The sequence below is a fragment of the Sminthopsis crassicaudata genome, chromosome 2 (assembly GCF_048593235.1).
Source record: "Sminthopsis crassicaudata isolate SCR6 chromosome 2, ASM4859323v1, whole genome shotgun sequence".
NCBI lineage: Eukaryota > Metazoa > Chordata > Mammalia > Dasyuromorphia > Dasyuridae > Sminthopsis > Sminthopsis crassicaudata.
The window spans coordinates 503,763,839-503,790,569 of record NC_133618.1 but is presented as its reverse complement, the minus strand read 5'-3'; the positions used below and the strand labels follow the sequence as shown (position 1 = coordinate 503,790,569).

At 36.5% G+C, this 26,731-nt stretch overlaps 1 protein-coding gene across 5 annotated transcripts in view; it reads left to right on the top strand.

The window, feature by feature from the left end:
• Positions 1-26,731, top strand: part of DDX31 (DEAD-box helicase 31) — a 98,873-nt gene that overhangs the window by 21,771 nt on the left and 50,371 nt on the right. For all 5 annotated transcript variants that reach the window (XR_012486897.1, XM_074293976.1, XM_074293975.1 and 2 more), the window contains 13 exons: positions 203-471; positions 589-664; positions 1,573-1,616; positions 2,450-2,520; positions 3,601-3,665; positions 10,176-10,220; positions 11,466-11,507; positions 12,283-12,347; positions 13,154-13,273; positions 13,411-13,517; positions 14,708-14,943; positions 15,682-15,858; positions 19,578-19,637. Coding sequence is in view for 4 of the 5 variants with exons in the window: in XM_074293976.1 (XP_074150077.1) it covers positions 203-471; positions 589-664; positions 1,573-1,616; positions 2,450-2,520; positions 3,601-3,665; positions 10,176-10,220; positions 11,466-11,507; positions 12,283-12,347; positions 13,154-13,273; positions 13,411-13,517; positions 14,708-14,943; positions 15,682-15,858; positions 19,578-19,637 (1,377 nt within the window). In the remaining variant the exon portion in view is untranslated. The remainder of the gene's footprint in view (positions 1-202; positions 472-588; positions 665-1,572; positions 1,617-2,449; positions 2,521-3,600; positions 3,666-10,175; positions 10,221-11,465; positions 11,508-12,282; positions 12,348-13,153; positions 13,274-13,410; positions 13,518-14,707; positions 14,944-15,681; positions 15,859-19,577; positions 19,638-26,731) is intronic.

Sequence of the window (26,731 nt, the reverse complement as noted above, 5' to 3'; positions counted from 1 at the left end):
TAGTTATATTTCCTTGCCATTTTTGTCTTCTCTTCATTTCTTTTTCTTGGGAAAAAAAAATCTGAGTCAATGGAGATAAATACAAACTTAAATATTGCAAGCTTGACATTTGGGCATAATGAGGCAATTCTGTGGATGGTAAGGCTTCACTATATAGCCAGTGTTCATAAACTAACACATCTCCTCTTGGTCTTTTCTTTAGGGAAAACCAAAGGAAGGAAAAAGTACAAAAAGAAAACTCCAAGGGGCCAGTGAAGGGCCCCCACCAAAACGAAAGAGTGAAATATCTTTACTCCCCGCCAAGAAAACCAATGTTAAAGAGGTTGAAAGGACTGGGAAGGGAAAGCCAGAAGGTCTGATTTCTCCAAAGAAGCACTCAGCTGTCCAAACTAATGAGAGACAAGCAGAAAGGCCGTTCATTAAGACTTCATCATTATTTAAAAACAACCCTGAAATTCCAGAAATCCACAGGTATGTTTTATGGGTTATCCATTGGAGGGAATCAAAGAAAATAAATATAATTCTACTGATTTCATCATTTAACTGAATTGGAGGCTGATTCACAGGCATATTGTTCTTTGTTTGCAGAGCTATGGTGAAGCAGGTACAAGAAAAAGTATTTACTTCAGATTCTTTTCATGAGTTGGGCCTCCATCCACATCTGGTGAGTATCTTCTGAGCTTTCAGAAGGTTTTTCTTTTTGCCAAGAGAAGTTCCTTCCTTTGGAAGACTTTTATTTTATGTTGACTATATGTATAGACCTTAGGTGGTTTGGTGGGGGGAGAAACTTGCTGTGGAAAGAAATAGAAATGAGGTTATTTTTGCAGCAGGTCAAGTGAGGTCAGATTAGTTCCATTATACTCTGCTGGTGAAAATTTAATGGCCTCAGGCTGTCATTTATTCAACAACCATTTATTAATTGTCTACCATGTGCATTGCCCTATGGTTTATGTTGGGAGAAAAACAAAGATAAGTAAGATAGTCCCTGACCTCAAGGCTGTTTCTCTGCTGCCTTGGTGTAGATCATGTGCAGGGAGAGACTGACAGCTGTTCTGACCCAACTGCTGCTTTATTTATGATATGTGAAAGAAATATGTAGTCCCACTTACCTTTCTCATTACCATATGTGCTTATCAGAGCAGTCACTGGATGTTAGAATCCAGTGGCCATGGGTATGAGAATTGAATTGAGAGCATTTGAGCTTTAACTGAAGAGTCTATTTCCTGAGGTTTGTAGGGTGTGGAATCTACCATACTGTGCAGTTTCTCCAGGCAAATGGACACTGTTCCTTATTAATAATAAGTTGTTTAGGCCTACTGTGAAGTGAGGAACATAGAATACATTCCCTCTTGTCTGGTCTTAATTTCAATTTAAGCCCTGCTTGGAGTTTTACCTAAGCCATTTTGCTGTTCCACATTTGAATATCAGAACTTATTATATCATTATAACTCAGCTTTATTTCAGAATTGGTGCCATCTTCATTTTTCTCTTTTGTTTCCTTTACTCCTTTAAATTCTATAATTCCAAGGAAGTGATAGTGAACATGCTTGGTTTTGCTTCTTATCTTATTAGATTTCAACAATAAACACTGTCCTGAAAATGTCCAGTATGACCAGGTAAGAGCTCCAGACCAAACTTGATGCTTCCTTAGGATCCAGATGAGTTCCACGAAATAAAATTTAAATGTAGTAAAGAGAACTGAAAGAAAATGTTAAGTCACACATTATGAAGGAATGTCAGATGGCTAACCAATTTTATGACTAGTTAAGTCACTAGCTTCTAATTTCTTTATCAAATGAGGGACTAACCTAGATGACATCTAGGGATTATATTAGGTCTTCATTCTCTGAAGACTTTGATACAGTTTATTATTTTATGAGATTGCTATTTCAATTTGATTTATCAGTGATTTTCCCTTAACATAATGTAGTCAGAATAGTTTAGAACAGTGCAGCTTCAGTTGTGGAATTATTACTTCTGGTAATAATAATAGGAATCAATCAGAAGGGTTAAGAATAAATAGTTGGTTTGGAATCAAAAAAGATATTGAGATCAAACAAAAAATTTGGTAGGATGATTATCATCCCAGAGTTTTGTTTTTGTCTTCATACTTTTAATTAAGTCTCAAAAATTGCATCTAAAAAAGTTTCTTGCTAACATCCTGTTCTTAGTCCCTGATTACCTCACCTATACAAAGAAAAAGGGTCTTAGATTTTTAAATTTCTAATTGAGATAGCAGTTTGACATAACTGATTTCATGGAATTCAACTTTTCTGTAGCCCTGAGAGATGAGAGAAATTTTATAGGAATTTGAGCCCATCAACCCAAAAATTTTCATCTTGTAACCATATCCTTCTGTTAGTATAAGATCAGATTAGCCTATTTATCCTGTAAACATTTCTGGGGTAATTTTTTATAAATAAATGTGTATTTTCTCTATGCACCACAGTGTTCAGAAGCAAAGTATTCCTTCATTGCTAGAAGGCAGAGATGCTCTTGTAAGATCCCAGACAGGATCAGGTCAGCATTTAATTTTTCATCTGTCTTTAACTGCTCAGTATTCCTACAATTATATTGTAATGGGTATGTGTGGGGGTGGGTGAGGGTGGGTGGGGGTGAGTGTAACTATAACACTAATTTTGTCCATTTAATAAAAGGAGGGACCTACGGAACTTATTTCCACTATTGATTGTTCCAACTTTTAATTAGAAAATTACATCATTCTCTTTCTTTCCCTACTCATTTTCTGTTCTCTATTCAGACACAGATAGTCTAACAATAATGGGTACTTAAAATTAATTGAATGCTGTAAAGAAATTAACTTTTGAGTAGAGAACTTTTCACTGACACTGATCTTATCACAACACATTATTGGGACAATGTTCATTTTGTTTAGAAATGAGGGATGTTTTGGTTGTTGTTTTCAATCCAATTTGCAGTCACTCTGTTGAATTCTCCAGTAGAAACTCATTTGCTCTTCTTTTCCATTGATATGATTTGAGGGTTGTTCAGGTTGATCAAAATCCAAAGTTTCTGTCATTTGGTTGTTTTTTTCATTGTCCTCTGTAGGCTCTTTGGTGGGGTTCCATTTGATTTTTAGTATTCTCATATATTTTACACATCACAGAAATACCTTGAAAGGGTCATTTAGTGAATCTCTTACCTTTAACTCATAGATGTTATTAAGTAGAACCTCAGGAAATGAGCTTTCTCCCAGATTCTCAAGTCAGTCTCCAGATCGTGTTGCTGGAACAGTTTAGGAAATATTGCTCCTTGTTTAGTGGATAAAGATCTAAAGGCTTCCTGGCTATTTTAGAAATATGGAATTCACCAAAATGTAATCAGAAGGAAATTGGAAATTATTTGGATATGGATCCTTTTTCATTCTGGTTTAACATCCTTCTCTTTAAACTGAGGCCATCCATTTATGAAAGTATGTTTTTTTTTTTTCCTCTCTCCCTCTGGTCTAAAATCACACCACCACCAAAAGAATAGGACAGCATTTCTCCCTGGTGGCCTTCGATTTTATTTTCTGCAAGAGCTGAAGTCTGTAGCGTCCACTGCTTTTATTACTTTTACATTTATTTATTTCTTTAAAAGGTAAAACACTTGCCTATTGCATCCCTGTGGTTCAGTCTCTTCAAGCAATGAAGTTGAGAATACAGGTTCGTATAAATAAAATGTGTTTTTCAGTTATTGTTCACTATGAAAAAGCAGCTATCAAATTGAATCAGAATAGCCATATTGGGACTGATAGAATCTCTTTTCTCTGAGCAGTGTTCTATATGTTAAACCTAAATATTGCTAATCCTTCTACTCACAGTGGGGAAGAATAATAACAAATTCATGATTCAGTGTTCTGCTTATATTTTTACTATAAAAGTTAATCACTTCTTAAATTAAGTAAAATAATAATACCTTGATTGCAGCAACCATATCTAGAACTTCTTTATATCCTCCATATAGCTCGCAAAGTGTTTTGCTCTTAGTAGACACTTAATAAATATTTATCTATTTGGTTTATAAGCTTGAGTAGATGAAAATTGTTAAAAATATATATATATATATACATATATATAAGAATGAAATTCCAAAATGGGAGTGAACATTCATGCTTGTTTTTTATTCAGAATTCATGATTATGAATAGAACAAACAAGTAATTCAATTTGACATCAGTTGTATAAACAAGTCTCCAAATAATGGTTTTACTAATTGATTTTTCCTCTTTTGAATCTTATCTGAAATTGTTCTCTAATCTGTGAAATACAATTGGTCAATGTACCATACTAATAACCAGTAAACAAATAAGCATTGTAAGTGCCTACTGTGTTTTGCTTTGGGGATACAAAGGCAAAAAAATGAAGCAATCCTACCAAATTTGGATTTCTGTAGAGGGCTGAAAGCTTTAGTCTTCATAAAATTCACCCCAGTTTAAGTTGAAAATCCCCAAAATATACATCCTTCAAATTGGAGAACAGGTGAATGAATACGGATGAAGTCACATAAATTCATCATCTCTAATAGAAAATAATTCAACTTGCATCTTAGAAATATCATCTAAAGTCATTTGTTCATTCAAAAAAAATTATCTAAGGTGTATACTTCAGCAAAATAATATTTCCATTATAATAAATAGGAAGCAATGAATGATGATCTACTCTCAGAAACAAGAAGAACCAGGTTCAAGCCCTTCTCCTGTTATAGCCTGGCTGTATAACTCTGGGCAAGTTATTTAATCTTTCAGAGTCCAGGCAACTCTCTAAGATAATGAATTGCAGAGAAGGTGCTAAGTTGCATTGGTAGAGGGAGTTCCCATTTGAGAGTTACCAATATTGATAAATCACATATTAAGTTCTTATTTTGTGATTGACTTATGTTGGTTTGAATTTCTGAGCTGTTTTATAAATTAGTACTGGAGAAAATGATCAAATTATTTTATGAAGTTTTTTCTTTTGTAAAATTTTATTTTATTTTCAGTTCTAAATTATTTTCCTTTCTTGCCCCATTGTGAAATCAAGAAAAACAAAACCCATTACAAATATTAACCATATGTAATAAGTTATTAGGGACACTGATGAGTTAAATATTGAATATTGGTTATAGTTTGTATATTCTAGTCAGAACTTCAACCCCAAGTCTCCCAGTTCCAAAGCCAGTCTTTTGTCCATTACACCAGATTCCCTTAGTGGACATAGTTTGATTTGTTTTACATTTACAAGTCATTACAATGGTATTGGAGGAGCCCATTCTAATTGTTCAAATATGTTCTTTTACTAATCAAAATATTACATTTAATGATTTTGTATGAAAATTTCTTTATAGTCATAGTGGGTTTTTTTTGTTTTTGGTTTTGGTTTTTTAAGAGGGTTGACTTGGGGGCAGCTAGATTGCACAGTGGATAGAATCCTAGCCTTTAAGTTGGGAGGATCTGAGTTCAAATTCAGCCTCAGATACTTAATACTTTATAGCTGTGTGGCCCTGTACAAGCCATTTAACTCTAGTTGCCTTACCAAAAAAAAAAATAATTTTAGAAAAATATTTTTTTATAATAGTTTTTATTTACCAGATATATGCATGGGTAATTTTACAACACTGACAATTGCCAAACCTTTTGTTCTAATTTTTCCCCTCCTTCCCCCCCAGATGGCAGGTTGACCAATATACATGTTAAATATGTTAAAGTATAAATTAAGTACAATATATGCATACATGTCCAAACAGTTGTTTTGCTGCACAAAAAGAATCGGACTTTGAAATAGTGTACAATTAGTCTATGAAGGAAATCAAAAATGCAGGCAGACAAAATTAGAGGGATTGGGAATTCTATGTAGTGGTTCATAGTCATTTCCCAGAGTTCTTTCGATGGGTGTAGCTGGTTCAGTTCATTACTGCTCTATTGGAGCTGATTTGGTTCATCTCATTGTTGAAAATGGCCACATCCATCCGAATTGATCATTATATAGTATTGTTGTTGAAGTATACAACGATCTCCTGGTCCTGCTCATTTCACTCAGCATCAGTTCATGTAAGTCTCTCCAGGCCTTTCTGAAATCATCCTGTTGGTCATTTTTTACAGAACAATAATATTCCATAACATTCATATACCACAATTTGTTCAGCTTTTCTCCACTTGATGGGCATCTACGTAGTTTCCAGTTTCTGGCCACTACAAAGAGGGCTGCCACAAACATTCTTGCACATACGGGTCCCTTTCCCTTCTTTAAGATCTCTTTGGGATATAAGCCCAATAATAACACTACTGGGTAACTTTTTGAACATAGTTCCAAATTGCTCTCCAGAATGGCTGGATCCATTCACAATTCCACCAACAATGTATCAGTGTACCTCTTTTCCCACAGCCCCTCCAACATTGCGAGTTATCTTTCCCTGTCATTCTAGCCAATCTGATAGGTGTGTAGTGGAATCTCAGAGTTGTCTTAATTTACATTTCTCTGATTAATAATGACTTGGAGCATCTTTTCATATGGCTAGAAATAGTTTCAATTTCTTCATCTGAGAATTATCTGTTCATATCCTTTGACCATTTATCAATTGGAGAATAGCTTGATTTCTTATAAATTAGAGTCAATTCTCTATATATTTTGGAAATGAGACTTTTATTGGAACCTTTAACTGTAAAAATGTTTTCCAGTTTGTTATTTCCCTAGAAAAATATTTTTGATGACATGATGGTATACTTAGAAAACCCCAAAGACTCTGCTAAAAAGCTATTAGAAATAATTCAGAATTTTAGCAAAGTTGCAGGATACAAAATAAATCCACATAAATCCTCAGCATTCTTATATATCACCAATAAAACGTAACAGCAAGAGATACAAAGAGAAATTCCATTCCAAACAAATGTTGAGAGTATAAAGTATTTGGGAATCCATCTACCAAAGAATAGTCAGGAATTATATGAGAAAAATTACGAAACACTTGCCACAAAAATAAAGTCAGATTTAAATAATTGGAAAGACATTCATTCAGTGCTCTTGGATAGTCCGAGCGAATATAATAAAGCTGACAATACTCCCCAAACTAATCTATTTATTTAGTGCTATACCAATCAGACTCCCAAGAAATTATTTTAATGACCTAGAAAAAATAACAACAAAATTCATATGGAAGAATAAAAGGCCGAGAATTACAGGGGAACTAATGAAAAAAAAGTCAGATGAAGGTGGTCTAGGTGCACCTGATCTAAAGCTATATTATATAGCAGCAGTCACCAAAACCATTTGGTATTGGCTAAGAAATAGCCCGGTCGATCAGTGGAACAGATTAGATACAAAGGACAAAAAAGGGTACATCTAAAGCAATCTAGTCTTTGACAAACTCAAAGATACCAACATTTGGGATAAAAATTAATTATTTGGAAAAAACTGTTGGGAAAACTGGAAATTAATATGGCAGAAATTAGATATGGATCCACACTTAACACCATATACCAAGATAAGAACAAAATGGGTCCATGATTTAGGCATAAAGAATGAGATCATAAATAGATTAGAGGAACATAGGATAGTTTACCTCTCAGACTTGTGGAGGAGGAAGGAATTTATGACCAGAGGAGAACTAGAGATCATTATCGATCTCAAAATAGAATATTTTGATTACATCAAACTAAAAAGTTTCTGTACAAACAATACTAATGCAAACAAGATTAGAAGGGAAGTAACAAATTGGGAAAATATTTTTAAAAGTTAAAGGTTCTGATAAAGGTCTCATTTCCAAAATATATAGAGAACTGACCCTAATTTATAAGAAATCAAACCATTCTGCAATTGATAAATGGTCAAAGGATATGAATAGACAATTCTCAGATGATGAAATTGAAATTATATCCACTCATATGAAAGTGTTCCAAATCACTACTGATCAGAGAAATGCAAATTAAGACAACTCTAAGATACCACTACACACCTGTCAGATTGGCTAAGGTGACAGGAACAAATAATGATGAATGTTGGAGGGGATGTGGGAAAACTGGGACACTAATACATTGTTGGTGGAGTTGTGAAAGAATCCGGCCATTCTGGAGAGCAATTTGGAGCTATGCCCAAAAAGTTATCAGACCTGGATACCCTTTGATCCAGCATTGCTGCTATTGGGCTTATATCCCAAAGAAATACTAAAGAGGGGAAAGGTGCCAAAATGTTTGTGGCAGCTCTTTTTGTAGTGGCTAGAAACTGGAAGTTGAATGGATGTCCATCAATTGGAGAATGGTTGGGTAAATTATGGTATATGAAGGTTATGGAATATTATTGCTCTGTAAGAAATGACCAGCAGGAGGAATACAGAGAGGCTTGGAGAGACTCACATCAACAGATGCTGAGTGAAATGAATAGAACCAGAAGATCGCTGTACACTTCAATGTTGTATGAAGATGTATTCTGATGGAAGTGGATATCTTCAACATAAAGAAGATCCAACTCACTTCCAGTTGATCAATGATGGACAGAAACAATTACACCCAGAGAAGGAACACTGGGAAGTGAATGTAAATTGTTAGCACTAATGTCTGTCTACCCAGGTTACTTACACCTTCGGAATCTAATACTTAACATGCAACAAGAAAATGGTATTTACACACATATATTGTATCTAGGTTATATTGTAGCACATGTAAAATGTATGGGATTGCCTGTCATTAAGGGGAGGGAGTAGAGGGGATAATTTGGAAAAATGAATACAAGGGATAATGTTATTTTAAAAAAATTACTCATGTATATATACTGTCAAAAAAATCATAAATAAATAAAATTAAAAAAAAAAAAAGAAAAATATTTTTAAAAAATAAATAAATAAAGAGTGTTGACTTCCTGGGGGGGGGGGGGATGTAGGGAAGTAAACATTAGAAAATGTAGGTAATTGTGAACTGATGCTAAGTGAAATGAGCAGAACCAGGAGATCATTATACATGGCAACAACAAGACTATACAATGATCAATTCTGATGGAAGTGGTGTCTCTTCAGTATTAAGATGATTCAAACCAGGTCCAATTGTGCAGTGATGAAGAGAGCCATCTACACCCAGAGAGAGAACTAATGAAACAAAGTGTGGAACATGACATAGCATTCTCACTCTCTCTGTTGTTATTTACTTTCATTGTGTTTTCTTTCTTAGTTTTTCTTTTTTTTCCTTCTTGATCTGATTTTTCTTGCACAACAAGATAATTTTATAAATATGTATACATATATTGGATCTAACATGTATTTCAACATATTTAACATGAATTGGACTATCTGCAAAATTTGCAACAAAAGGTTATGCAAGGGTCAATGTTGGAAAATATTGCCTATGCATATGCTTTGTAAATAAAAAGCTTCAATAAAAAAATTAAAATTAAAAATTAAAATTAAAAAAAGAAAATGTAGGTAATGTGGAAGAAAAAACATATCAAAAATTTATTTAAAAAATTAAATTTCCAAGCCACAATATTGTCTTTTTAAAGTTACATTCAATGCAATAAGATTCTAATATAGACAAAATAATTCAAAAGAAGATTTGATTATTAAAGGACTAGACCTATTTAAAAAAACAAAACAAAACAAAAAAACAGGTTTATGGGGAATGGGAAAAATCAAGTTACCAAAGATTCTTAAATTACTTTGGTAATAGGATTAAATCATGTTTCTTTTCTATATTTTAAAATTTTTTTCCAGTGACTTTGATTTTTTCCTCTATCTCATCTCCATAAGAAAGTGTTCTTCCACTTTTTTTTTTCTTTTTCCTCAGTATGTAAGGAGAAAGTTAGGGTTTGAATTTTAGGGTTTCCAGTCTCATCTAATAGCATGTTTATACTTTCTTATCAGAATATTTAACACTAATGGTATAAATTTCATCATAATCTCATGAAAGTAATATTAAGGTGAGAAAAACTGCTTTAAATTCCATCTTTGGGTTTATTTATTTGTCATCAAAAATTTATTGAGAACTTACTTTGTACAAAAGAGAGCAGGAACTATTTTGTCTTTGTATCTACTATGTTTTGCACAGTACCTGACAGATAGTGGGTATTTAATAAATGCTTGCTGATTTATTTGTTCAAGGCACTGGTGACTTGAGGTCTTTTAATTGTGTCATGTTAAGTTCTCTGTGTCTGTAGTTTTGTGAAAATGCATTCAGTGAACTCATGATTCCTTATTACTTTCTACCTCTCTCAACAGCGCAGTGATGGTCCCTATGCTTTGGTATTGGTGCCAACAAGAGAGGTAGGCAGTTTGACTCTCAAGGTTAATCTTAAGTATTTTCAGTGTTATTGAGTTTCAAACTTTAATTTTTTTCTCTTGAATATTTCCTCCCTGAAAGCCAGCAAATATGGGTGAACCATCACACAGCCCACTTACCTATTTCTTTCTTTTTTCTGAACTTCTTCCTCTCTCACACTGTTAATTCTTATAGAAATCTAGAAGGAAAATTCAGCATCCAGATAGATCTCCTATTGTCTGAAAACTAAATGAAATTTCATGAAAGCTTTTTTCCTTAAAATGAAATAGAAGTATGTTGATTTTGGCTGTACAACTTAGCACCAGTTAAGATTAACGTGTCTTTATTTAAAATAATTTTTAAGAAGCCCCTTCCCCCCCAAATCTTACTTATTTCCTAGAAGGTGAATCTCCCAAGATCTTTCTTCCTTGGAAATCTCTTCTATATGATTTATTTGCCTTCAAAGGCAATTTCAGAACAGGGTGTCAGTGTTTTCTATATCAAATGCTAATAACTTTCCATGCAGAGAATTGATCGAAGGTATCTAGTTTTGGGCACAGCCTTTTATACAACCTGCAGTGCAATATCTCAGCTCAATTTCAGGAAAGGAGAAGGCACTGAAGCTATTTAAATTTTTACAGCAGCAAACTTGCTACTTCCCTACAATGCTTCATGAATACTAAGCATGTGGAAACTATATATGCCTGGTTAAAGTGATACTGTCAGGACCTTTTGGTGGTTGTTAAAAGATGATAATTAATCTCATCTTTTTTTCTACGGCTCCCTGTGCTTTCTTGCAGATTTGAGAAATGAACATATCTCTCTCTGCCTTAAAATGTTAACAGTACGTTAGTAGCACCCTTAGAAGTTGTTAACCCTTTGTAGCAAAGTTTCTAAGTGTTAGCCTGTTGCTTCACTCTTCCAGTTCTAGTTCAATTGCAATTGACTTGATGTCATTTCTTCTCTCTTTGTGCACCAGAGATGTCTAGATGCATTTGTGGTGCTCTGGGAATTTGAGCCAGCAGAGGGAGCACAAAACACTATTTTTGTATAAATCCAAGAAATAGACATGATGTGTTTACCCCTCTCTTCCCCTGCACTCTCCTTGGTTTTCAGAACTAGTATAGGAGGACACAGTTAATGTAGATACTGTTTATCTTTTTTCTTGAATCGCATATTATAAGCTTTCAGTTGGCTCAAGGTTGAAATACTAATCACTTTGTTGATCCCGATTCTCTGAATTTTTGCAGCTGGCTTTACAAAGCTTTGATACTGTCCAGAAACTGTTGAAGGTAAGAAAGCCACGAGCTGGGGTGTATCATTCCATATTTTTCAAAGTTAAAAAATCAGTCACACCTTAAAGACCCAGGAAAGGCTTTTAGTGTCCTCCATTTCCTTGACCTACCATGCTAGTCCCTGGGAGAATTATTTGGGAAGATTTTGTGCTATTGTATCCATTGGGTACTGGCCACGGCTAGATTTTTGTATCTTACCTAGTTGGTCATTGGGATCCTTCACTGCTTATATTTCCTCAAGGTGTTCCCCATGACCAAATGTCTCACTGAGCACCAGAAGCCACTCTAGGAGCTGCAAGCGGTGCATTTATGAGGGTAAGGAGAAAGGTGCAAAATCTCGGTGTATGTCAGCTCCAGGCTGGCCCGAGGATTTTACTCAAGCTTCCGTTTCCCCTGTTGCTTAGGTATTGGGAAGCACTGTTTTCTACTGTAAGTACAGAAAGCAATAGACTTGTGAAATGTGTTTTCCCTTTTTTGCCATGAGAAAAGCAACACCTATTTGAAGTATTGCAAAAGAGATACATTTCTATCTTCTTATGCACCATGGAAAGCCTGTTGTGGAGTTAAAATTTTAAGTTATTGTCAGTCTTTATCTGTGGACATTGTGATCCCTATGAGATGTATCTCACATTATTAAGCCTTCCTGATTAACCCTGAATTCTTTACCTTGATTTGTTTAAATGACTAAAAAAAAATTATTTAGTTCATGTGCTCTAGGTTTAAAGGGGAACAAAAGTTTTATATTGATCTTGAATTGTTCCCTCCACTCTAGCCATTTACTTGGATTGTGCCTGGAGTGTTAATGGGGGGAGAAAAGAGAAAATCAGAAAAAGCCAGGTAAGAACAAACCGTTTAAGTATTCTATTTTGGGGTCCCATTTCTCTCCTACAGTTCTTTCAGAATCACTCTTACCCATGGTTCCTTTAAATCAGGGACAAGCTTCTCTCAGGCTGCATGTTTCATAGTTCCAACACAGAAGAAGCTATTGGGTCAGCAGGGAACTGTCACATCCAGACAGTTAGTTTTGTTTTTAAAATATTGATGAGCCTTCTGATTTAATACTCCCGAGGGAGAGTGGTAGTAGTAGGGCAGGAACAGGAGTAGTAGCAGGATCAATAGTAGTGATAATAGTAGTAGTAGTAATAGTAGTAGTTGTGGTGGTGCTAGTGGTAGTAGTAATAGATGATAGTAAAATTTTGAGAAGGTTTTTTTTTTTTTTTTTAAGTACATCTACACTGATTATTAATATTATAGATTGCCCTAGTTGCTAGAGGTGGGAAATAGTGACAGAAAAAAAGTCAAAACCATCTGTTTTTTAATCTTTTATATTGTTTTATAGTTGGTAATAGGTCATATGTTGAAATTGAAATGCACTCTTTAACCTGAAATCCAAATATATAATTGTGTTCAGCAAGATAGGGAGGTTGCAAAAGACTTTTAACTCAATTGCATCTTGTTAATCATATATTTTCATTTCATCTATTGGGCTAAAGGGCTTTTCATGATTTTATGGTATCTGGAATTAATACTACCAAAAAACCCAGATCTACCTGTTATGTTTTGTGGTTTTTTTCTTGAGATTTCTATTGATATAGACACATTTGCCTTATTACATATGTTTCTGTGTATTTTATTTTAAAAAGGCTACGCAAAGGGATAAACATCCTAATTTCTACTCCTGGACGTCTGGTAGATCACATTAAATCCACCAAAAACATTCACTTCAGTCGAATACAGTGGTTGATTATTGATGAGGCAGACAGGTGAGCTTCCTTCTACTAAACCCACAGACTTCATAGGGAAATGTTTGCTTCTTCTGTTTTCTGTTTTAAACTGCAAAGCCCACAACCTGACTCATTTCCCCTGATATAAATATGAATTCCCTCTTTTACAATCTCAGGATCCTGGATTTGGGTTTTGAGAAGGACATTACAGTGATTCTCAACGCCATCAATTCAGAGTGTGAAAAACGTCAGAATGTCCTATTATCAGCCACTCTTACTGAAGGTTTGTTGGATGAATGATGTTTGTGATGTCTTCATTTTTAATGTACATAACCTAAATTATTATTTGAAATTGAACATGACATGTCCACATACCCATTTGAGTATTGCTAAAAGTAACTAGTCCCTGACAAGGAATCACATCATAGAAAGATGAGGCATATAGAGGTATGATGAAACTCTATATACATTGACACAATAGCTCTCTCAGATGGTTTTGTTTAAATGTTATTCTTTATTCTGCAGAGGGTTTCAATGAGTTAATCAAGAGTTTTGGTTTGTTTTGTTGAGGCAGTTGGGGTTAAGTGACTTGCCCAGGGTCATTAATGGAGAGTTAATGAGGAGAAGGCTTTGGTTAAAAAAAGAAAAAAGAGCAGCAAAGCCTAAAGAATCCCTTCAAGCAAGAAAGGTTGAGGAGAAGGAAAGATCTCTGGTTTGGGGGTTCTATGACCCAAGTTCAGATTCAGGATCTGATTTGTATGACCAGAGCAAGGTACTTTCCTTCACTGAGTCTCAGTTTCCTCATCAGTAAACAAGAGTATTGGCCACATGGTCTGCAGCCTCTATGGATTTAGTATGTGAGCAGCCCATTGAAAACAGGCTTACTCTCTGCTCCAACATCAAGCTTTATCCTTTACATTCTAAGTGTGTATTTAACATAGCCTTTGTACCTTAGACTCCCTTTAACACCCTCAAAGCATATTCATCTTGCTGAGTTTTCCACCATCACTATGAGGTATATAAGACAGAAATTTGTAGTCTCTTTTACAGGTGAAGAAACTGAAGGCACTGAAATCAAATAATCAGGGTCATATAGTCAGTAACTAATGAAATAGGGACTAGAACCAACTTTTCCAAATCCTTGTTTGTTATTCTTATGGCATCAATTTCTGCCTTTTCAGGGCCCTCATCTTTGTGTCTGTGTCCCATGGGATACTGGGGGAAAAAACCATGGCTCTATCCCTTTAGGTAGACTGTACTGGCATGGGAAATGTACTGGCATTGAAAAGAAGTCCAACTAAAAAGCCCTAATATCCCAATGAGAAGTTGTATATGTAAATGACCCATTTCACATTGTATATTTAATAATAATAATAATAGGAAGAATAGGTAGCATTTTAAAGCTTGGGAAGCATTGTTCATGTTACCTTATTTGATTTATCACCAGTTTCTCCTTTTCTCTTTTGTTAAAAGGTGTAGCAAGGTTGGCAGATATCAGTTTGCACAATCCAATCAGTATTTCTGTATCAGATGAAACCTGTGACCAACACATCAAAGGTTGCAAAGCAGCTAGAGGAGACCATCACCTACAAACTAGTGCTGAGCCGGACAGCTTTGCTGTGCCCGAGAAACTCCAACAGCATGTGACCCTGGTTCCCAGCAAATTGAAACTTGTCACACTAGCAGCCTTCATTCTTGGAAAATGTGAGGTTAGCATGGGGACTGGAACTGATCTGCCATTTAGTCTGGTCCTGGAAAGAATAAGCTAGATTTCTACAAGGATCACACTCTGATTGGAAACCCTCAACTATTACACTTGTCTATTTTTTTAGGCTGTAGATCACAGGAGGAATTTTTCCATCATATTTAGACATATACAGGAGGGAACTGACAGTCATGCAAAGCATCACTAAAAAATTATCTTTCCTGGGACTGATATTGACAATATAATAGATAGTAAGAATGTTTAGAGGACCAATTCCAGATAAGGGAAACTGAGGCTAGTGGACTTGAGTTTTTTTTGGTGTTTTTTTTTTTTTTTAAGGATTATGGTTTTTATAGTATTTATTTATTGTATTTATATAATGTTTTTTTCCAAGGGACCCTTGAAAGGAAAGTTGTAGATGGAGGAACTCAAGCCTTTAGAGTTAATTACAGATGTAAACTAAAGTAAACAGATGCTTACTAAGCCTTACTGTGTCTCTGAGCCTCACTAAAAAAATATGTACTCTTTACAGCGACAAACAAATTGATACCATGTTAGGATGTAGCCTTCGAATAACCTCTCTCACCTCTGTCTCAAGAACAGAGTTATTCCATTGCCCATGTTTTCAAATCTGTGTCAGCATGGCCAGTCATCTTAGCTTCTGATTCTTTTTGTATGTTAACCTGATCACAAAGTCTCTTGCCTTATTTTGTTTGTTTTGTTTTCCTTTGGATTGAAACAGTTTGAAAAAAATCAGAAGCTGATTGTCTTTTTCTCGAGCTGTGAGCTGGTCGAGTTCTACTACCACCTCTTCCTCCAGACCCTGCTGAGCAGCTCCATGGCCCCAGCATCAGGGCAGTCACCATCTGCCTCCTCCCGATTAAAATTCCTGCGTCTGCATGGCAACATGGAACAGGAGGTAAGCCCTGCCACCTCTCACCATGGGACAGAATCTCCCTGAGATTAGAAACTGGGGAAAGGCCAGCCCAAGTCCCATCTAAACTGCCCTCCAGTTTCGGTGTTTGGGCTTGGGGAAGACTTATTGTTATGCCTAAAATGAGCCTCCCATCAGAGATAGTAAATAGATTAGACTGATTGATTGATCTAGGCAGGGGAGGACTGTGGTTCCCTCATCTGCACCAAGAGCTGTGCTTGGTTGCCCCTTGTTGCTGGCCTCTCCTCCACCTAAGAGATCTAGCAGGCCCTAAGTTTGGCCTGAATCTACCTCAACCAGCTGTTAAGGCAACAGAGCACCACTAAGTAGCTGGCACCAGGGAAGGGTTTTGCCTTTTTAGTACCCAGTGTGTAATTAGTGCTTGATGTCTTCAAATTAAGAGCATTAATGGAGCTAAATTGTGGATCCCATATGGTACTGCTGAGCGTGACTGCTGTCATTGTCAACAAGATACAGCGCTCTTTCTTTTTAAAAAATCTTTTTGGGAGTAGGTACAGTGTACCAAAGGGACTTTGGGTCCCATCTCCATTCCTGGCAAAGAATTTCATATCTTGTTTGGGATCAAGTGTGTTAAGTTTTGCTTTTTTAGGCACTTGGACAGCTCTCTCATTCAACCTTGTACTCTAACTAGGTCACACATTTAGGGAAGCTGAGCCAGTTTGGGAAGCAAAGCTTTAGGCAAGCACAGTGGAAGGGTGGAACAATGGCTTAGCAGAAAGTGGACCGAAGAGATCTTATCTGAGAGAAGAGAGAAGTAGGCTGGATGAGAAAACTTGTAATGAAATGTTGAAGTCAAACCAGCAAATTGGAAGTAAGATGATTTGAGCAAATGCTGTATTTTAATTGAAATAGAACGTCAAAGCTTAGAAGCTGGATACAATCTCCTCATTTTACAGGTGGGGAAACTGAGGCTCAGACAAGGGAAAAGATTCCCCTTAAGGTCATAGAGCAAGTTAATATCAGAACCAAAACTACTAGAATCTTTATATCCTGACTCCCAGTCTTTCTACATCATGCTACTACCTCTTACACTTTTCTTAATCCCTCAATGGAAGAAACAATGTAGGGTTTTCTGATTATCCAACCCAGATGGGCAGGTTAAAAATCCTTGCTCAATTTGGTCTGCCCCTTGGGTACCAATCAAAGTTTCTGATCTTGAGAGACCTAAGACTTGGATAAAGGAACATTTTGGAGGTTAGAGCTCTGTTTACTGGTGGAAGTTTGTCTGAACTCCAAGCTCTGCTGCAAAAGGTAGCGACAAGAATAGAATCACAGAATTCTGTAGCTCCATATTTCTGGCCTGTCTTTAAAAAGCAGTCATCTTATTTTCATTTCTGGAATTCGTTGACTAGTAAGTAGTAAATGCAATAATATTGATACCTCATTTTAAAATATTAAATAAAGAATTGGGCTTCTCAATGTCTTTGGGAAGTAGGTACAAGTTGAGTATTTTTATTTCAATTTTTTAGTGGGGAAATTTGCTTGTGGCAAAACTGCTAATAGAACCTAGTTTGTTGTTCTGTCCATTGAACTTTCTGTATGTTTCCCCAAATGATTCTCATCAATGGATAATAGGCGGGAAAATAGGTTGGAGGGGGACTTTTCATGGTAAATTTGATAGAAACTTAAGAATTTAGTAATTTCTCCCTACCCCTCACCTCCAAATCACTAAATTTTATATAAGTCTAGATAACATAGCACCAATTCTTATAAACTCTTTTAGGATTTAAGATTGTGGTTTCAAGTAGAATATAGTGTATTCTTTTTTTTTTTTTTTGCTTTTCTTCATATCCCCAGTGCTTAGCACAATGTCTGGCAGATAATAACTGCTTAGTAATGCTTGTTGACTATGTGACTGATGGGACTGTGCTCCACTTAATTTTTTAAAAGTTTGCTGTGTATGATTTTAGTTGAAAGAATTAAACTGGAAATCAAGACCCTCAAATTCTAGTCCGATTTTCTGTCGCCAACTCCCACTGGGAGCTTGGCCAAGTTACTTTACCTGTTGAGACCTGAGGCCTGCCCATCTATAAAATGAGAAGGTTGAGCTGGGTGGTCTCCATAGCCCCTTCTAGATCTAAAAATCTCTTTGCATGGGCAATAAATAATGCTATTTTTTTCTTGCCTAGTGTCTGAATCTTTAACCTTTATAAAGTGTATGCTGGGATTTTGATGAGTGAATAGGATGGACATTCTTAGTCCAGGCTTGAGATTCATTAGTGTTTAAGGCAGCTATGGCACAAAGAAAGTCCAAGGAGATCAGGCCCAAATCAAAAAGCTGAGCAGCTTCTGGATCTCTGTGCATCATTTTCCCTCTCAGGTGTTAGAGAAATGTGTTGCCAGAGACTGTTGCATTCCTGTGGAGCTTAGAAGAGATGCTGCTTTTTACTTAGACCTCCTCCCCACCCCCCATCTTTCCCCCCGGCAGATGGACATAGCCCTGATTGCTCAGAAGTCTGTCTTGAACACCAACAAAAGTCATCCTTCAAGGGAATAAATAAGGGAAAGGAAGTGTTCTGTACTAATCAACTAGTCCCCAACTTTTTTTTTTTTTTTGGACCCTTCTTTTAAAAATCGATCCTTTTTTAATGTTAAAACTAATTGGGAACCCCTCACAAATGATAGTAGTGTACCACCAAAAAAAAGGACAGAATCCAATAGTGCTTTTAAATAAATTTCTATTTTATTAATTCCTATGCCATATAAACATACATTTGAAAAAGATAATAATAGTTATATATATATATATAATAGCATATATAATAGTAGTTATATATAATATATAAATATAAATTTATATGTATATATAATAATAATTATTATATATAAAACCTTATTCATTTCAGCCTACAGAAACCATGTTTGCTAAATAAAGGTCAGAATGACAACACTTTGCACATGTGGATTTTTCAAATGTCTTACAATAAATCTGACCTTGCTAGTCTCCAGTTACAAGTTAGAAGTCACTACATTAAAACCCATATTCAGAATTACAATAAATCTGACCTTGCTAGTCTCCAGTTACAAGTTAGAAGTCACTACATTAAAACCCATATTCAGAGTAATTTCTGAGCGGTTACTATGCTCAAGGATTCATAAACTTCCAGATGAATAGATCTTAGAAAGCATCTAACTCAAAGCCCTTGTGTTGTAAGTGAGAAAACAGGTTAGAGAGAAAGAAGGACTTAAGACTATCCAGCTAAGTCAGTGACAGACTGGAACAAGAACAACCCTTCTCTCTGATAAGTTTTCTGATCTGCACATAAGGTTTCCAATCTTATTTTTTGTTTTGGCCTATATTTTCAGGAATGTATTTATTAGAGTATATTGCTATTAAGATCATGCTAATGAGTACTTTTTTTGAGGGAGGAGGCAATGGGGAGAAAAAAATTAATATTCAACCCAAAGCTTGAGAATCTTGTGTTATCTTTGATTAATAAGCAGATTCTTAAGTGAATGCGTTTTACTTTTTCCACTGATAACTTACTCCCTAATTTTTTTGTTATCTTTTTCCTCTCTGATAAAACTTTAATTGTCTTCCTACTGTGGGATCTTGGAGGTTCTTTTCCTTTTCTCATGGCAGAGGCCTTCTGTGTCTTAAAATGGACAGAAAACTAGAAAGTTGGAGAACATGAGAAAAAATTGCACAACTGAAAATAAGAACCTGTAATTCTGTTTTATAGGAAAGAACAGCAGTTTTTCAGGAATTCTCACAATCCAAATCAGGCATCTTGCTTTGTACGGTATGTATTTTTTGCTATTGCCTGGGGAAGGCAAGGAGAGATTGGGTTTTGGGGACAAGGGGAGGGTCTTGACATTTTGTACTTTCATCAGCCCTACTGGGAGAGGGGCTACTCCTGGCCCCTCTGTGTTGAAGGCTTTCCTGTAATACTGATTTGTGGCCTGCCAGTGCCTACACATAGCTTGCTACAACAGTGTGGAGGGCTGGGCTATTTGCTCTCTAATAGTGGCAGCTGTTGGTCTGAAAATGTGTGAATCTTGGCGATTTCTACTCACCGAAAACTTGTAAATTATAGCTATCGGGAGTAATTAGAGCTGAGAAACTCTTTCCAGGTCTGAAATTACTCTGCTTGTTTCTGCACATCTTTCCTTAAAGGAAAATAGATGCAGTTGGGCAGATTTGATTTGCTATTTTATTAAACTATCATTTGCCCTGCAATTTTCAGGGCCAGTTCATTCAGCCTCAATCTTAGCAATTTTGGATGACTACTCCTTCCAGTATAGTATCTGACCTGTTTAATGTGCATCTCCCTTGTGCTAGTCTAAGACTGAAGAACCTATACCTTCCATGCTTCATGCTCTCCAGAGATGTACTTATACTCTCCTAAGACCAAAATAGACTTCTCTGATTACATATCTTGGAGAATACAACTTTAATCCTCAATTGATTATTTGAGTAGTCTCTGTATGCACAGTAATGAAATTCAGTTGTATTGCACAGTATATAGTGAATCTAGTCAACAAATGCTGGGTAGGAACATGGAGAAACTTATCACACTGATAACTTTCTAGTCTGTGTTCAGTACAATTAATTACAGTTTTAAGGGAAATCATTGTTCTCTTAAATTGAATTAGAATTGTCTTCTTTCTCAATTATTTTACTTAAAGTTTGTGAATGAACTTTTGTTTTCTTAGGGTGCACATATAACCTGTATTGTCAAATAAAAGACTTGCCTAATGACCCACTAATTCTATTTATCACAGTAAGCAGAGTTGACACTTATAATCAGAGGAACTGTAGCCAGATGCCAGTCAGAGTAGCTGTGTCTCTGCTATCCTGGCATGTTGCCGTCACAGATCATAGATCATAGATTTAGAGTTGGAAGGGACCTTAGAGGTCATAGAATCCAACCCCTCAATCCAACTAAGCCTGAGAGAGTAAGTGACTTGCCTGTGATTGCACAGTTAATAAGTGTCTGGGTCAGGTAGGAAACCCATGTACTCCTGAATCCAAGTTCAATGCTCTATCCACTATATTATACAGCCTCTCTAATGGGTTCATGCCCAGTTTTGCAAAAGTAGGGAGTCCATCAAGTCATAATGATAAGGGCTCATATTTAAAAAAAAAAAAATATATATATATATATATATATTCTCACATGGGGACCTTTTTTGTGATCTGGACTCCTATTGCAACATGATCAAGTCTTTGAATCTTTTGTCAGGATAATAGGGTGGTGTTCTTTTCTTTCTTTTTAATTCATAAATGAAAGAAATGCAAAATTTCAGTTAGAGGTTAATGAAAAAAAGCTATAATTTTTTTTGCCATCCATATTTTACAGATTTCCTGAAATCTATCCATGGATAGACCTGATCTAGAGGGATGAAGACAGTTCCAAATAATTTAGGGTCTTGACCAAAAAAGAAAACTTAAATTCTATGAATAGCATAGACATAATTCAGGAAACTCAGTGTTGAGAGGACAAATGCCAAAATCTGTTTTCTGATTTTTTTGTTTCTTTGTTTCAATAGCACTTTCTTCACAGAAGTTCTGTAAAATAGATGACAAGAATTATTTTCATCTTACAGTTGAGAAAGCTGAGGCTCAGAGCCTATTGTTACATATCTAGTGTCAGAACTAAGATTTGAAGTGAAGTTTCCAGATTCCAAATCCATATTTCTTCCTCTACCCCTACAAATGGTTGTATCAATAGTCATTTGTTCTTATATCATTTGGAAACATTTAAAGACCACATTTCATACAGATATCCTGATTCTAAATTCAGCATTTTCCCCACTACACCAAGATGCTAAAATTGATATATTTGCTGCTCTTGCGGATATGCTGCTCACATACACTAAAGTATCTTGAGGAGTGGGCAGTGTTGTGTACTGCCTATATCAAAACTAAAAAGCAGTGGGTTACCTTGTTTTGAAGTTTTAAAGGCTGTAAGTAGGTCACACCAACTATAGGATATTTCAATTCTGTCTTTAACAGTACTGGAAGGTTGAATAAGTTGCAAAATCATTCCTTGGAAAGTGTCTCTTTTTTTAAGTATGCAAATGCTGCTGTGCTTTGTGGGTATGAGTGAGCAGCAAGTCTCAAAGAAAGCTACAAGTAGTCAAGGTTCAGATAGTTTTTTTAGTAACTCCACATGGAAGGAAAGATCATTACTTCTGAAATGAAATTCTCAGCTGGGGTCAAGAGCATATGATGATTTCTCTGGGCTCCCTTGGTTATGAGCAGTACTTGGTGCGTGCTAAAGCAGCTTTGCAAAAGGTTCAAAACTACTGCCATCATCACAAACTTTGTCCTAAGCCACCAAATTTTATTCTTTCTCACTCTTGTCTGTGTGGCATAGCAACAATTGTAGCCAAAGTTAGAGAGCATCATTGGTTTAACTAAGTATGGCCCACAGCCCTGGTATTTCTTGTATGTCAGTTATACTTCAAGGAGCTGGAATTTTGTAATGATTCCAGAAGTGAAATCAGAATCCCTCTGTAATGTATGAGTTTTAAAAGCCCTTGCAGGTAAAAAATTTAGCCATAAGGGCTTAAAAATTCTTCAATCTTTAGCCAAACTAATCATTAATCTCTCCTACTTTAAGTTAGACTAGTCTTTGTACAACACATAGAACCTGTTCTAGGACCCCATACCTAAAACCTTTCCTGCTGGGGCTGATTGATCTTTAAGGACCTAAAATCATCTCTATGCCCTAGGATGAGGCACCAGGATAGAATTTCATTTGAGGAATAGTGACACTACATTAAAAATAGTTTTATTGCGGCCTCTCATTTCCCTAATATCTAAGGCTCGGGCTAATTTCATGGCTATGTTAATATGTTCTGTTTATAGTGTGACCCAGATAGTCCTAGAATCACTATCCTGCCACTCTTAACCTTCACTCTGAAATGCAGCTTACTGATGGACACCTTGTCCTGGTTATGGAGAGCTCCATATTTGTCAGTTGCTAAGCCAGGGTTTAAACCCGAGTTGTGCCGTAATAAATGATTGTGTTTTTTATCCAGTGTCCCTGCTGTCTCACCTAACATATTTGTTTGTTTAACCTGAAGCTTCTGGTACCCGAGATCTGCAGGGCACACTTGCCACATTGCCATAGATCATGCCAGGGTTAGGAGGAGGAATTGTCACCCTGCTTCCTTTTAAGCAGCCTGTTGCTTGCCAGGCTATCTGAATGCTCTCCAGGAGCCTCCTTAGTGTTAATGAGGAACGAGAGCCACGTCAGGACAAGGCAGATGGAGAATTGGCTTCTTTTGATAAAGAGGAAGCGTGTCTTTAATTGTTCTTTGTCCTCCTTCTCCTCCCCATGCCACCCCCCCATATTATTCCTCTTGGCATTTTATTTTATTACCCCAAGAGTCTCAAAATGTCTCAAGAGTGGGTGACTCTACAAAGATTTGGGAATTATGTAACCACCAAAGGTTACAATAGCATCTCCTCTCCTGTCAGAATAAGCATGTGTGTGTCCATGTGGGTCTGTGTTATTCATACTGAAAGAATTTTCACTGTTCTTTGAATGCAGTAATAATTCATTTAGGTTCATGCAGCATCCTGTATGCTATGTTCAAGACATTATATAAGATGTTAGGAGTGCAAAGAAGAAAAGCAATGGAGTGTCTTCCTCTAAGGGATTTATAAACTAATTTAAGTTTCTTAGTGTTTTGTCTGATTCTATGAAATCAGGGACCTTTCTGATATAATTCCATGTAATTCTTTTGGAGCCTATTATAGCTCTTTACCCACAGTGGTACTTACTACTTAAAGTTGATATTGAGTTAAATCTAACATGTTTATTAAGCTTCTACTGGGGGTAGCTAGGTGGTGGTATCAAGAGTCCAGAGTCAGGAAGGTCTGAGTTCAAGCCTGGCCTCAGATACTTCCTTGCTCTGTGACCCTAGGCAAGTCACTGAACCCTGTTTGCCTCAGTTTATCATCTGTAAAACAGGTACATACTAGAGAAGAATGTTGCAAACCACCTCAGTATCTTTATCAAGAAAACCCCATGGACATGACTGAATAACAACAACATGTGCACTAAGGCATTGCTAGATGCTGAGGATACAGAGATTTAAAAATTATGTGAACCTTGTCCTCAAAGAGCTTGTGATCTAATAAGGTGAAATATGTATGTACATAAGTAATGAGAAAAAGATGAAGGGCAAATGAAAGGGTTGTCCTCCCCTTGATTGGAAGGAGCTGCCAATCAATAAATAGACTGTCCATAGGCATTTGTCAAGGTAATTTTCGGTGCTGGACAAATTGAAACTAGTAGTAGTTCTACATTCACTGTGTACATGGGGATTGGCAGAAAAGAAGCATTTTAAAGTTCCCACTCTCCAACATGAAATTGAAGAGCCCAAGAGATAAGACAAAGTAATTGGGCATAAATAAAAAAATAATAATAAAGTGAAAGAGGAAAACTTTTTTGAAAAATAAAACTTTCAAATTTATGAAATAAAAAGATAAAAAGAGAGAGAAGAGAGAAACAAGACCTTGAGAGAGTGATCCAGAAATGATGTTTCCAAACTCTCTATCCTTAAGGCCCACAATTAACTTTGCCTGCTCATATGTGGCTTTCTCTGATTGTCCTTGATGTGCATGAAAAAACAGTAACCCTTTTCCCAAAGAGCGGAGAGTAATAATCTCATTCTGGCTGATTGGTTATAAATCAATTTTCCTTGCTGCCCAGAGCACATGGTTCTTTTAGGAAAGACAGTCAAATAATCTGCTAATCTGCCCTGTTTTCTTCTAGCTTCATGATTTCCTTTGCCTGATGCACCTTTTGGTGTCTGCCTGATTCTTATTTCCTCTCCTACTGGTATATTTCCGCGATGCCAAATAGTCAGGAAGACAAAGGAGGTGATCATAAGGGGTGAAGGGGATGCTGAAGAATGGAAAATTCCCTCCTCCAAACTGCTTTAAGTTTTCCCTCACCCTTCTCGAGGATGTATCTTTTAAACAAAGTTCATCTTCTTCATGTTATTTTTTTAAATGGAAAGATCACTTGGAGATCGTTTGTTGTTTACTCAGTCACGCTAACTCATGTTGCCAGTTTTTTGGCGGCTCCAGCCAAGAGCTCTCGCCTCTGACAGTTTCTGCACTCTCTCCTTCCTCCTCTGATTACGCAGCCCAATCTGTCACCTGGACAACGGGGGCCTGTACCCTGCTGATGGCTTTCCACACTCGGCAATAATGACTTTTGGCAGGCCGGGAAGGCGTCAGAGGCGAGTTCTCTCCGTCCCTCACTCAGAGAGTCGGCAGGCCCCCTCTCCCTGTTAGTTAAAGCACTTTGTGAGGTTCTTGGGTAAATAAATGAGTCATTTTAATCCAACTGACAGGTTGGCACCTGAGCAAGCTGCCTTCCATCTGTACTCCTAGGTCTCATAGAGGCAGCCAATTGTCAAGCTAGGGCCTTCAAGACCTCACCATTGAGTGTCTTTCAGAACTGACTTGAGCAATTCTTTTGCCCTAATTAGATTGCATGAGTGGAACTGGAGGAGAGGATTCTAAGTTCTAAGGGACAAGCAAGGCACTAAACACCTTTGCTGAGTCACAGGGTTGCATCCATTCAGGCATTTAATAGGCATCGTGATTGCCCCGTTAAACTGGTTGCAGCCTACTCCTAGGCTCTGAAAAGGTAAATATGGTCACTACAGTTCTGCAGTATGAGCCAAATAAAGGAGGACATGTGTGGGTCCCTCATGTGTGTGAGATATGGTTGGTGAGAATGTATTTGGGGGATGGTTTAAGGTAGGGCTTTGTTGCTAGTGTACTATATTTGGCCTCACTTGAAATATTGCAACCATCATTAAAGTGATATTTTACATTAATATAGTGCTTTAGGACTTTCAAAAGATTTTTGCATACATTATCTCCTTGATCTTTATAACCTTTGTAGGTAGGCAAAGTAAGTGTTCTCCCCCACTTTTTTTTTTTTTTTAACAGACCTGACAAAACTTAAGCTTAGGTTAATTAACTCGCACAGACCTCATGTTTCTTGGTTCCCTTTTCATATACCATGCCATAGATTCTATGAAGTAAGGAGAAACAGTTTGGTCAGGGACTAGAGGAAACATTTGGTATAATTCAAAAACGTCATTTTCCATTGGCAAAAGATAACATCAGTAGAAAATTAATCAGGTGAATCTTGTCTAATTGTCCACAAATAAAACTGTGATTGGGTTTTAAAACTTTGAATTACTGAAAGACTACCGGGATCCTTCATAATTTATCATTCCATTTTGTTTGTACTTTGAGTGAGTTTCACGAACATCAGGTGCTATTTTAGAGTTTTATCTGTTTCTCAGTGAATTTACTAAAATGATGAGCATTAAATTTTTTACAAAGCTTGTCTGAAAGGAACAGGCAGCCCATTGTCTACACGCATCTCCTGTGGAAGAGCAGTTAAATAAAATAAATCATTTCTTAACAAGAGCTTAGCAGATTTAAGAGCCCGTCAGTTTCTTAAAGACATCAACCATGGTTGGTATAGAAAGCAATTCCTGCTCTTCTTCAGATAGTGCCAAACTCTAAATTGTGCTCTCAAAAGGCCGTCAGCTCAGTAACATCAGCCTTCAGCTCTTTAGCATGTGTGGGAGTTTTATGAAAACACTTCAGTGGGTGGTTGACACAGTTTTAGTATATTAGGTTTCTGCTTATTTAATAAATGCAGTTTTGCCACCAACTTAAAAAAAAACATCCTGTCATGTGTTCTGGTTGAAGCTGGTGGAAGGCATCAGAACCTGATGCCTTGTCAATGGCAATTCTATGTAAATGCAAGAAAGAGCCTAGGAGTCCATATCCTGGGCTTGGTCCTTTAGTCACTTCCAGATACTTACAGTTTTTAAGTGATTC